Source organism: Antennarius striatus, chromosome 4, assembly GCF_040054535.1.
Source record: "Antennarius striatus isolate MH-2024 chromosome 4, ASM4005453v1, whole genome shotgun sequence".
Lineage (NCBI taxonomy): Eukaryota > Metazoa > Chordata > Actinopteri > Lophiiformes > Antennariidae > Antennarius > Antennarius striatus.
The window spans coordinates 4,774,780-4,786,909 of NC_090779.1; the positions used below are offsets into that span (position 1 = coordinate 4,774,780).

The 12,130-nt window shown below is 43.4% G+C and overlaps 1 protein-coding gene across 2 annotated transcripts in view; it reads right to left on the bottom strand.

The window, feature by feature from the left end:
• Positions 1 to 12,130, bottom strand: part of spire2 (spire-type actin nucleation factor 2) — a 31,191-nt gene continuing 19,061 nt past the window's right edge. Inside the window, exons 7-16 of one of the 2 annotated variants that reach the window (XR_011035188.1) lie at positions 11,395 to 11,512; positions 9,995 to 10,161; positions 8,151 to 8,370; positions 5,684 to 5,811; positions 5,167 to 5,304; positions 4,991 to 5,058; positions 4,069 to 4,096; positions 3,853 to 3,881; positions 3,403 to 3,500; positions 1,148 to 1,182 (exon numbers count right to left, since the gene is read on the bottom strand). Coding sequence is in view for 1 of the 2 variants with exons in the window: in XM_068312986.1 (XP_068169087.1) it covers positions 882 to 1,182; positions 3,403 to 3,500; positions 4,069 to 4,096; positions 4,991 to 5,058; positions 5,167 to 5,304; positions 5,684 to 5,811; positions 8,151 to 8,370; positions 9,995 to 10,161; positions 11,395 to 11,512 (1,266 nt within the window). In the remaining variant the exon portion in view is untranslated. Of the gene's footprint in view, positions 1,183 to 3,402; positions 3,501 to 3,852; positions 3,882 to 4,068; positions 4,097 to 4,990; positions 5,059 to 5,166; positions 5,305 to 5,683; positions 5,812 to 8,150; positions 8,371 to 9,994; positions 10,162 to 11,394; positions 11,513 to 12,130 lie in introns of both variants that reach the window. The other variant, XM_068312986.1, reaches the window with a different exon arrangement.

The following is a 12,130-nucleotide window of genomic DNA, read 5'->3' on the forward strand; positions in this document are numbered from 1 at the left end:
TTAGCTTTTATTGCAGTTGAGGTTTACTAAGTGTTTACAAAACCAGAGCAGATTGCAACAGAACTGTCCACTGGGGTGGGACGGGGGGGGGGGGGGGTCTCATCTGTTAGAGCTTCACATCATCATCATGCTGTGTCAGTTAAAGGTGCAGTCCGTGTCCGGTACATTCAGAGTGTCGCTATCATCTCGCCTCATTACAAGCCGTTAATACAAATGAGGCCTCCTCACGCAGCTGCCGCTTGTCAGGGTGATTGAGTTTAAAGGTTATGACGAGCTCACGTTTTACAACTCGTCTGTGTCTTTAAGTTACATTCATGGCAAACACAAGGGAACTACAGAGAGCTACGAAGCAAGGCTGTCATGTCAACTCTACGCTGGATCGCTTCAACAACCACCACCTGAGCTCACCTCCTCTCTCAGTGTGGACAGTTTATACTGGGTGAGATACGGAACATCCCGTAGCTGAGAGCTGGAACATCATGGAGGTGGTGGTGTTAAAAAAAAAAAAAAAAGGGATTTGTTTGCAGGTTTATATATCATAGCATAACCGTAAAATAACGCATTCAGTGCCCCAACCAAGCAATACTGAAAGAACATCCTCAGTAGATTATGGTTTCTTTCGTTATAGTTGTCTTTGTACTGGTGCTGATGCAATAAACCCCTGCAGGACCCCATGTTTCTGTAACTGTGTGTGTGTCTGCGTGTGTGTGTGTGTGTTTGTGTGCGCACAGTGTAGTAGAACAACCCCTTAACGGGGTGTGTGTTTAGGCAGAAAGGGGATAAACTCTCAGTTCATGGAATCAATGCTTCACAACAGTCGTGGAGTTGTCCTGGGGTGAAGGCGACGCTGCTGCCAGAAGCCGCTCAGGTCTCTGATGGGACTAGGGAGGGGGCCGGGGGAGACACGGTGACAGCGTGGAAGCTTCAGGGTGGCGCTGAGGGTCTTTTTCAGGATGAGTCTCGAGGTGGGGCTGGCGTCGGAGCTGCGGTCTCTGATTGGCAGCGGGTCTGGCCTCCCGCTTGGGAGTGTTGTTGAGGATGTCCAGGCTCCGGCAGCTGGAGGAAATGACGTCAGCGATGAATTTGGTGCACTCGGCACAGAGGTCGCGCAGCGTGCAGCCGTGGGCGTACAGGTGGGGAAACTCCTCCTCCACCGAGCGGCGGGACAAGCTGCGCAGCGACCTACAGAGGAACAGGGACGGTTGGAGGAGGCCTTCAAAGCGGTAGGAATATAGAAACGGGTACAACCTCAAAGAACACACAGCCTGACAGCCAGTGGATCTAGAACCAGTGGACGCTGCTCCACACCAAATAATCAGAACAAACGTCTCACGCCAAGGTCAACCTGAATTTGCACGACTGAGCAAAAAACCAACCATCTTGGCAGCGCTAAAGAGAAAACCAGACCCAACCACAGGAAAGCCCATCTCCACCCAGAGGGCTCAATGTTTTAGTTCCAGGAACAACTTTTCATGGAACTCAATACGTTTCCTCAGCAAATGAGTTTGTGGCTTCAATAAAAAACAGGGAATGAACAATCAAACAAAACAAAAATGCTGCAGTTAGCTTAGGGACACAGTAAAGTAGAACCTCAAGATACGAGCTGCTCGAGTTGTTTGAGATTCAAACTAATTTTCTGTTCATATTTTTGTTAGACGTATGGGCAAAAATCCGAGATACGAGTCGTGCTTCAGGACACCACCGCTAGTGGTGGATGGATGCAACATCAGCTGAGACTGGATCTGGGTTCTCATTGGTGGTGTAAAAACATAGCTCGTGTGTTCTCCTGACTTTTGCATTCCTTTTCATTCTTTATCATAGTTTACGTAACCTATATATAATTAATCATGCACAGGTAAAGTCTGCATGTCATAATTTAGAGGTTTTGGGGCTTTTTTTTTACAAGGCTGGAATGTATTAAAGTGATTTAAATTAATTTGAATGGGGAAAAATTGAGGTGAGAGTCACGGAACAAATTAAACTCCTATCTCAAAGTTTAACTATATACAGTGGTTCCTCTACTTACAAATGTCTCTACATACGAAACGCCTCAACAGGAAAATATTGCCTCTAGTTACGAAAGAAATTTTGAGTGACGAAAGGTAAAACTACAGTATGGGCTGCCAGTAGCAGCTCACAAAGGTTCCTGAACTCACCATTCTTATAGCTGCTCTGCCATTGGCTATTACCTAGCATCCTGGCATCCCATTGGCTAAGAGGGACCTCTGTGTGGAGCTAGATCAGGGTTTATGCAGCATCCTCGTCATTCGGCTCTCACCCATGACGTGTTCTGATAGTTATACGTAAATATATATTAACTTTTTGAGTATTCACTATGGACCCCAAGACAGTGATGGAGAAAAGAGGAAAAGAAAAGACGAAGAAAAGAGTTTTTTTGTCCGTACAAACAAAGCAAGAGACAATAGAAAAGCATGAAAAAGGGATGCGTTTGGTTGATCTCGCGTCTCTACTTACGAAATTTTTTCCAGAACCAATTAATTCGTAAGTAGAGGTATCACTGTATATAGGACATCTAGAATGACATCACACAACAGCAGAGCAGTGAAGAACATTTTGCAGTAGCTTGCTGTAAACTGAGCTACGTTCACATCCTCACCATGAGTCAAATAGTCTTTTGATCGGTTTTTATGTGGTTAAAAGCAAAAAATACAAACTATTTTGACAAATAAAATATCTACACTGTATGTCCTTTAACATTATTAAATCAGCATGAAACAAATGTGTGTGTTCTCTCTCTACAACACACAGTTTAGCTCTCTCACTCTGCCTGTTCGCGTCCATCTTTATCTCCCACTTCCGCGCCCGTCTCCTTCTCACAGACACAATGAGAGGATATTAATGACAGCTGGGTAATTATTACGTAACGGCTGCTTAGAGGCCTCACAAGAGGACCTGATTATACAACAAAAGGACAGGGAGGGCACCACACCACTGATTGGATGGAGCAGGCTACAAGGTAAGAGGCTGCACATACTTAGGTTGGACAAGGTTAGCAGTCAGTAGTGTGAGGGAGGGGCCGCCTTAAATAGACCGTGTCCTTAACCCGAGCCGGGGGGTGTGTCCTTGAACTGAAAAAGCAGCGACTGGCTGACAGGACTGAAGGAACTGGGCCGGTGTCACCCAGCTGGGAATCGTTCAGGCGTCACATCGACTTAACATCGAGCAAACTTTAGTAATTACACACAGAAAACTTAACGACATGCGTCAGCCTCGGATGAGAGGAAGACAAGAAACAGAAAAGTGTCACCAGTCAGAGCGTCAGCTACTCCTGCTGATGGAGTACACACACACACACACACACACACACACACAGACACACACACACACACACACACACACACACACACACACACACACACACACACACACACACACACTTACTTGTACACTTGGCATTTGTGTCCGTGGCTCTTTGGAGTGTTGTGGAAGCCCACTGTGTACACAGGAATGTGGGCCATCTTCTTTGAGGGAATCTTCATCTGCGCCACGGGAAAAGAACCAACAAAGAAAGAAGAAAGAGAGGACAAACAGCAGAGCTGATGGTATAATAGTTTCTTTAAAGAAGTTCACAAAACAGACGTTAAAAAAAAACAACCCAAATGCACAAACATTAAGAAAATTTACAAACTAAATGATCATGACCGCAAGCTCAGACACAAATTACACAGCAACAAATTAACATATAATCTAAACACAAAAAAGGGAGAAAAGGGAAACCACAATAATGTTCTGCAAAACAAATGAGTCATAGCAACTCCTAAAACAGCACTGCAGACATCACAAACTCACAAGCAACGCACAACATCCAAACAGCTTGAATCTCAAACCTACAGAGCACAGAAGCACACATCCAACACGGCCTGGGACACCCAATAAAGAAACAGAAGAACAACAGACGTCAACAGAAAAATCAGACTCACAAAAAAGTATTTGGCAAACAGCAATGTCTTATTTTGAAAAGGCAGAGCAGAGCCATACTTCTATAAATAAAGAGAAAAGCAGTGGATGAATCACATCCATAAACACACTCCAGAAGATGTGAAGTACCTTTGCACTGCAGGAGTTACACACACATCTGGAAGACAAACAAAAGGGAATCAATACAGAGTCGTTCCTCAATATTCAATGTGCAGCAGGTTTGTTTTTTTACAACTTATGTCATAAAACCACTGTAATAAATATTTAGGGATTGATCGGGCCAGCGATCAATAATAAAGTTTTTAATGGTTGCCATTAAAATATAATTAAAGTCATGCAGTAGTCTGCTTAAAGAAAAATGGTGCTGTGTTGGAGACTGGTCTGCACCATATATGTAATTAAATATACGTAACTAAATATATGTAACTAAATTTACGTAGCTAAGACACACATCGTAACGGACTGAGAGCAACTTGAAATTCTGGAAGACTAGAAGCTTTAAAACATGAAGGCCAGAAACTACATTAGCACACAGACTCAGCGTCCAGAAAGTGAATGCAGTGCGCCCTCGTTCCTCGCTGTTAATGCGTACCAGGAACCACATGCGATCAAGGAATCCGCGATTGAGATCGCGATCACGATCTATTTATCTTATTATTTATGTTAATTTTAAACATTTATGAACCCTTCCTATACTGATATTAAACCACCATCTATCTGTTTTAACGTTTTCCACACTTTTATCGACTGTTTAAAGCACTTTTGTGTCTCACGAAATTCAGAGACTGACGGAACAAAGCACACTTCCAGGTGCCGTCAGCCAATAGAATGCACGTACGGTGTCACGTGACTGCCTACTAAAAATCCGCGATGAGGTGAAGTCGCAAGCGTTGATGCGCGAATACACGAGGGCGCACTGTATTTCATTGAGAACTCTTATTTATTCCTGTTTAATCTCCAGGAACTAAGAATGACCATAGCACAAATGTAAAAATAGCAAATCGTTCATTCAGGAACTCATTTCAGAAATTCCTGACGGGGTTTCTTGAACCTTTTACACAGGAGGCAGGTAGACGGCCACGAGAAGAGAGGAAACTTGACTCTGCAGCAGCAGCAAACCTGAGAAACACACACACCCACACACACACACACACATACACACTGTTACTGAGGGTGTGTGCTGTGACTGCAGCTCTGTCGTGATCAGCAGCGACTCCCCTCGGTTACCTTCCCTTTCTTCAGGTTACTGTAGAGCTCTTTGTTCTGAAGAAACTTCTCCATCTCTGCTTTGACCAGCACTCGGCGCACATTGATGACCTCATCCAACGTCAAGGCGAGACTCTCCACAGGGTGGCTGAAGGCCTCCTGAACACAATCAACAGGAAATGGGGTGTGGGGGTGTCCATCATTATCAACATCAGTTCACTCTGCGCCTGTGGTCGTTTCACTTTCAGAAGGATTACACAGACGCTCATGGATTTTGACGTTGGACACGTGAACAAAATGGATCTGGATAAACAGGTGGATGCGGTATTTTTTCCATGTGTACTTTAACATTGTGAGTTGATGCTGCACACGTCCTGTTGGAATTGAGATTTGGTGTCACTGTTTTAACAAAATTCTACTTAAAAGACTCCTCACCACCTGAATCCGACCCGACAGTGCCAATATTTTTGCAATGTGTCATCGTGACCAGCGGCTCGAGATTTCACGTGAAACAAAACCCCCGCTGTGAGTAACTCACCATCCACTGGTGTTCATCTCCAGCCCTGCAGCCAGACGCCACCTCGGATCCCTCCGTCGCCTCGTCGACGGAACACAAAGACAGGCGGTCCGGAGAAGCCGGCGCCCAGCCCTGAACCGGGAAGGAAGCTGTGGGAAATGATAAAGAGTGGAAATAAAAGCGGTAAACTATAAGGCAAACAAAAACCAAATTAGGACTGAATGTCATGGGGCCATGAATTCCAGCGTAGCATCCCTTTGAATTACACATCAGGCTCTTTCATTCAGCTGTGTCTCAGATGTCGGCCTTCAGAGTGCTGGTCGATCGACTCCAACAACGTCATGTATTATTTACCTGATCGCAGTGCAGCGACTCAGCCCATGCTGCTACATCCCCAACTCACATCACAGTTAGGAGTCTGCTATGAAAGAGGAGCTGAGTCGAGCCTCAGTTAACCAGCAGTGAGAGGGGCTTGAAAACAGACCACACAGTGGGTGCATCATCAATCCTGCAAATGGAGGCTGTCAGTTTGGCTCTAATGGAAAACAAACAGGCTGAAAAAAGCCGGAACAGGCCGGTAAACATCATCAGCACATATCATTTGGATCAGCCGATGCTATCAGTGGTCTGGTCAGATTGAGGCTGGAGCGCCTCCTACTGGTGAAGACATGTTCTACATCACACGTGTCAAACTCAAGGGCCGGGGGCCAAATGTGGCCATCCAAATAATTTTTTGTGGCCCGCAAGAGCATAAAAGGTCAGAGTGTCTAAAAGTATATACGTCAAAAGCGTGCTTTGACCAAAACTACATTTCCCACAATGCAGTAATCAAACCAATTTAACTTTGATAAAACCATTTTGAACAAAGTTAAAACTTAATTTATGTTTGATGTTATTTTCCTTTATTCACTTGGATAGTTTGATCCTTGATTGACGGAGTTCTGTGTTATAACAGAGAAACAAACATATTTTTTCTGTGTAACTGTAATGTTTGAAACTTGAATAAGTAATAAATTCAAAGTTATTTAATATTAAGGAGTAGTTACATTTATGTTACATTACATTGAGTTACATTGAGTTACATTTATAAGTTACATCTGGGCCTTTGAGGACAGCCATGAGGCTGATGTGGCCCTTGGTGAAAAAGAGTCTGACCCCCCTGCTCTACATGATGACCGTCCTTCCTGCTCCTGCTTCCTCTGGCCTGTGGCACAAAAGTATGTGGATCAGTTTCACCTGAGTGGAGACTGAGAATAGATTCCAGACAAGCAGGATTGTTTTTCAGACGGGTCTCTTCAGACGCAGACAGGCAGCCTGCGAGTGCATGGACCCTCACCACCAAACCAGAAACCCCTCCCCCCTGAAGCCATTAGCTTCTACCTGCCCTGACTGACTTCATCAGCATGTTTATATTCGATTAAAACCCATCATATTACTCCGAACAGCTTCATGGCAGATGGGGGTTGAGCCCTTGTTTCAGGGGCCAGCGGCGCTTTAACTTGGTTTATGGTCGTACGACTAAGGGTCATTTGGCAGCTGAGAGGAAAACGTCTCACGAAAGTCATTTTGTTGCCTCAATGTTGAAACAAACCCTCAGAACATGTTACTGCCAAATGAAGAGACGTTCTGAAGTCCAAAAAGGACATTAGTTTCTTTTTTTATTGTGTTCTGTCAAGACGTTCCAGTTGGTCCAGCACTGCTCTTCTTTCATATCTCAAGCCGGAGGAGCTAGAAGCCTTCACTGGTTTCTATTGGACTGGTTTCTATCCATGATCTAAACCCATTGGTTGAGCTGTTTAAGGGTTTGTTGTACGTTCATGGACAAATTGCATGTAAACATTATCCACATCTCCATTTGACTCACTTTTCAGGATGTTGCTTCAAGCAACTGATGCCATTACTAAGACACGTTAGAGAACTGTTGAGCTACTGCCATGTTTGGTTGGAATTCATTAAGTGTAGAGTTCTGCCTGAATAAGAATAACTGCAGAAATGTATGTAACTAAGATAAAAAAACATGCAGCAGTCCAGAGTGTCACGCAGGACTAAACAGACTAGATGTTTCCACTACTTCACATAAGTAAAACCTCTTTTTCTGTTTGTTTTTTCCAAAAGTATTGTGCAGCCACTGGCTGTAAATCTTTGTGACTGAAAAGTTAAGCCCAGGTTGTTGCAGATTTTATTAGTGGCTTGCAACAAATATGTCTATCATTCAGAAAGTTTTACATTACCAGAACGCAGTGTTTAATTCAGGGAATCCATGGCAACATTTTTAACGGGCTGACGCTCCAGTAGAAGTACGTACTGTCAGGAGAAGCGGAAAAACTCTACTCAATCTAAAAGATGGTTTGTGGAAAGCTGTAATTCTATTAATCCTGAATCAGATGGTCGTCTTTGTGCATTTTGCTTCATTTGTCACAACAATTCATAACCAGTGACAAAGTAAAGAATAAATGCCAACACAATCTTGCTACGTTTCCACACTGACCTCTGTAACTAGGCAGTCTGGCACTGGTTAGTGTCCTGGATCGAGGCCTCTCCACCCTCATCCTGACGCCCCCATCTAGCTGCACCGACTCAGAGAGCGACGGGAGCATCTCCCCACGGAGCAAAGCCAGGTCATGTTCCGAGAAGGAGCGATCTCTTTTCAGAGGAGTCGGGGAGCTCTCAGCCCTCTTCAGCTCCCCGTTGTCGGTGGTCTCCTCCTCCTGCAGATGGACAGGAGGAAGAAACAGGAAGTAAGGGACAATGACACGAGGAAGGGGGGCCTTATCCACAAGGCTTAAGGGTGATTAGGGACAATGCAGACAAGGTGACATGAAGGACAGGACTGCTGGGAACTTTGTTAGTGTAGAACAGGGTAACACTGAGCCTCAGACATAAACCTAACGTCATGTCATCAGCATCCTGATCCTCTGACCCTATAAAGGACAGGCAATTAAACAAAATGTTATAACAGGGCAGTACGGGGGCACAGAGGGCAGCGCTTCTGTCTCACAGCCAGGAGGTTTCACCTCTAATCCAAGAGGTTCTTCAGTTCTGACTAAATGGTCCAGAGACTTAAACTCCTGTTGGGGCAGAAAACAAAGGACTGAAACCACCAAGACATTTACTTTAGTTAGGAATCTTTACCATTCACCCACCCTCGTGTCAGCTGTTATGGTGAGCTTCTGTTATGGAGTCTTCATCCTCCTCCTCTGTTCAGAGATGGTTTCTCCAGTTTGACAAAAATGCCTTCTTTAACTCCTCTCTCAAACCATCTGTCTTCCCTGGTAAACCGGGACGTTACTGTCCTCAAAGGAGTGGTCAGGGACTTGTCTACGCTCCACAGCGTATGTCTGAACACAGGAGAGTCAACTCAGGACTCAACAGTCCACCTGGAAGACAGGCTACTCCTTTGAGGACAGAATGTTTGACACATTTCACTGTTAAACTTTAGCTCATCTGTGGAAGTCATAACCTCTATGTACAGTGTGTGCATTGCTCTATAGACAAGCGACCAAAGGAGACGTTAAATCCATTTTCCCTGTCCAAGATCCCAGGTCAACTTGACTGTGCCAACTACAGGATTATTAGCCTCATGTCGCAAATACTCAAAGTACTGCTAAAAAATTTTCCACCAGCGAATCAAAAGAGAAATACCTCCTTAACGTCTACTCAGAAGTTATTCCATGGGAGTTTGAGGAGTTGCCACAAGGAATCGTGGTCAACGGTGTCAAGATCAACAATCTTTGATGCGCAGATGACACAGTTCTACTCACTAAAGATGAAGAAGAGCTCCAACGACTGTTCGATGCTGTGGGTTACGAAATGAGCAACTACTGTAGGCCTCTCAGTCAACAGCAAGAAGACCAAAGTCTTGGTAACTGTTGATGTGAGGGATAAATACATTCAGAAGATTACCTCTGGAATTAGACCTCTGCAGGACAGCGGCTGAAGAAATACTCATTTATTTGGTAAGTACTGAGTTTCCACAAAGGAGTAACACCATTAAATATGCTCATACAAAAGACAGACAGATGAAATGCAACACTGGGAAGAGCAATCACGTGACACATAAATAATTACATTAATGTGTGAGTCAAATGAATATTGTTGCTGGAGAGGTGAGACCAGGTTCTAGCTTGTGATTATAGGTCTGATGTCTTTAGACAGAGTCTTTATGGAAAAGTGATTCGCTCCATCCAATTCTATCCTGCAAATGTACAGCGACATTCTATCCCACTGCAGTAATGCTGCTGTGGAAAACACCAGTCAGCCCTAAGAGACAACAACAATCATCCGGACGAACCCGACCTCCAGTATCGTCGTCTCAGCTCCCGCCAGACTCACCTCAAATATGTTCATCTCCTCCATCTCAGCGAGAGTGGGAGCTTTGAGCAGGATCCGAGGCCGTGATGACGGTCGAGGTCTGGACTCCGGCATGGACAGATCAATGCAGGAAGTAGATTTGACATTACAAGGACAAGCCTGAGCCAGGCAGGGCAGAGAGCCGAACGCTGAGAAGGGAGAGAACACAACCGGTCAGGAGCAGCCAAACAACAAGCAGCGCCTGCAGGGAGAGGGCAGAGAGTAAGAAATGAACTGTTCATCAAACCCACAGGGAGAGAGGGTCCTACTTTCAGTACAAGTGCTGTACAGTTGTATTCACTGAATACTTTGAAAGACAGTGCTGGTCTTACAGTATAACCCTAACCTGGCCATGTTATTCATATCAGCAAAGGGCCAAATGATTTTGATTATGATCTGTGACAAACCACAGAAAATGAATCGCAGACTGTCACCATGGCACTCCGAGGTCCACCATTATCTGTGATATAGAGATACTGTGTAACTAAATACTGTATATTATTAATAAACTGGCAGACAGACTTTTTTTTAGGTTTAATTGTATTATATGTAAATAAGTTTAGGTTTCACAGCTTAAATATATATATATTTTTTGTTTGTTTGCTATTGATAAAACAAGACATATACAGTACTTCTAAAATGCTTAGCTATAGTTAATACTTAATCACCACATTAAGGCATAGCAGATCAGGATGGCGTCCTTTGTTAATGTAACCTGATTCACTGCAGTATAAAATTCATGTTTTTTACACCACAAAGTGTAGAACAACTTTACTCAGATGATGGGTAAACTCAGATTCGTATATCAGAACATGTGACAACTATGACATCTTTAGCTATTAATGTCATAAAAAAACATTCATTTTCATCAAACATCATATGCAGTTTTTAAGAAAGCAACTTGTTTTTTCTCTTCTAACTTCTTCATCAACCACACACATTGAGTAACTTTTATCTGTACACAGTTTGTGAACCATCAGCAGCTCCACATGGTGGACAAAAGCGTTTGACATGGGATGCCGTTTGCTAAGTTGTCCTGTCAACCCTAAATAGGTGGACCTCTCACCTTTAAGGCAAAATTGAACTTTTTTCAATTCATGACAATAAGAAGAGTCACATTAAAAGCGGGCACTTTAGAATCTAATCTGCAAAGCAAATCTATGATGCTGCGAGAAGCAGCTAGAATTAATCTTTTACATTACTTAACATCCCCCTAGTTCTTTTCTTCAAGTCTTTCGATTGCATCCAATCAATCAAACTTTTGTGTTCAATAAAAGACTTTTCTACGTTGGTTTGCACTTAATTAAACAGTGAGCTTGTGGTGTCAGGCTTTGACTGAATCATGATGGGGAGAAAGATAAAAAATGGGCATGTGTCCTTACATCTGGAGCTGGGCTGGACCACCGGCCTGAGCTTTCTCTCCTGCTTGATCTCAGCCAGGACCTGGTCATGGAGAGACTGCTGCTGTGGAGGAGGAGGGGGGAGGCTCCGCTCTGAAACCTAGTGAGTACAGATTAGGTACAGATGACAAAATATTTAAATATACACATGTCTCATTCCAAAATGTCTTCAGTGTCACTCGATACCTCTGGAAATAATGTTTTGACCATCAGTGGACAACAAAACAGAACAGCAAGTAGAACATCAGTGCTCAGTTTTATCTGTATAGACTCAGATAATAACAAAAAAAACTATCGCAAGGCAATATTACTGTACAAACAGCAGTGATACTATCTAAGGATAATTAATTACTACATAATTCATATAGTTTAAGTATTTTAAATCTTAGATAAACTTTTATAAATCTTTTATAAATTAAAAACATTTCAAATGAATCTCTGGTTACATTTTATCAATAATTGTGCATAAAAAGATTTTGATACAAACACTATATCAAGACCAGGAGTATTCCATGACTATCAGTTATTTAATGTATGTGGAAAATGTTAGCATCACTGACGTCACCAAGTCGATGAGGACTGGACAGATGGATCAGGGAGAGTCTAGTGTCAGTCTCCGTCCATGTGTCAGTCTAAGATAGCTAACATGCAGCTTGAATGTGAGCTAATGTTGAAGCTTGGATGGAGCTGTGTGTCATTGTCGGTATCTTAACCAGTA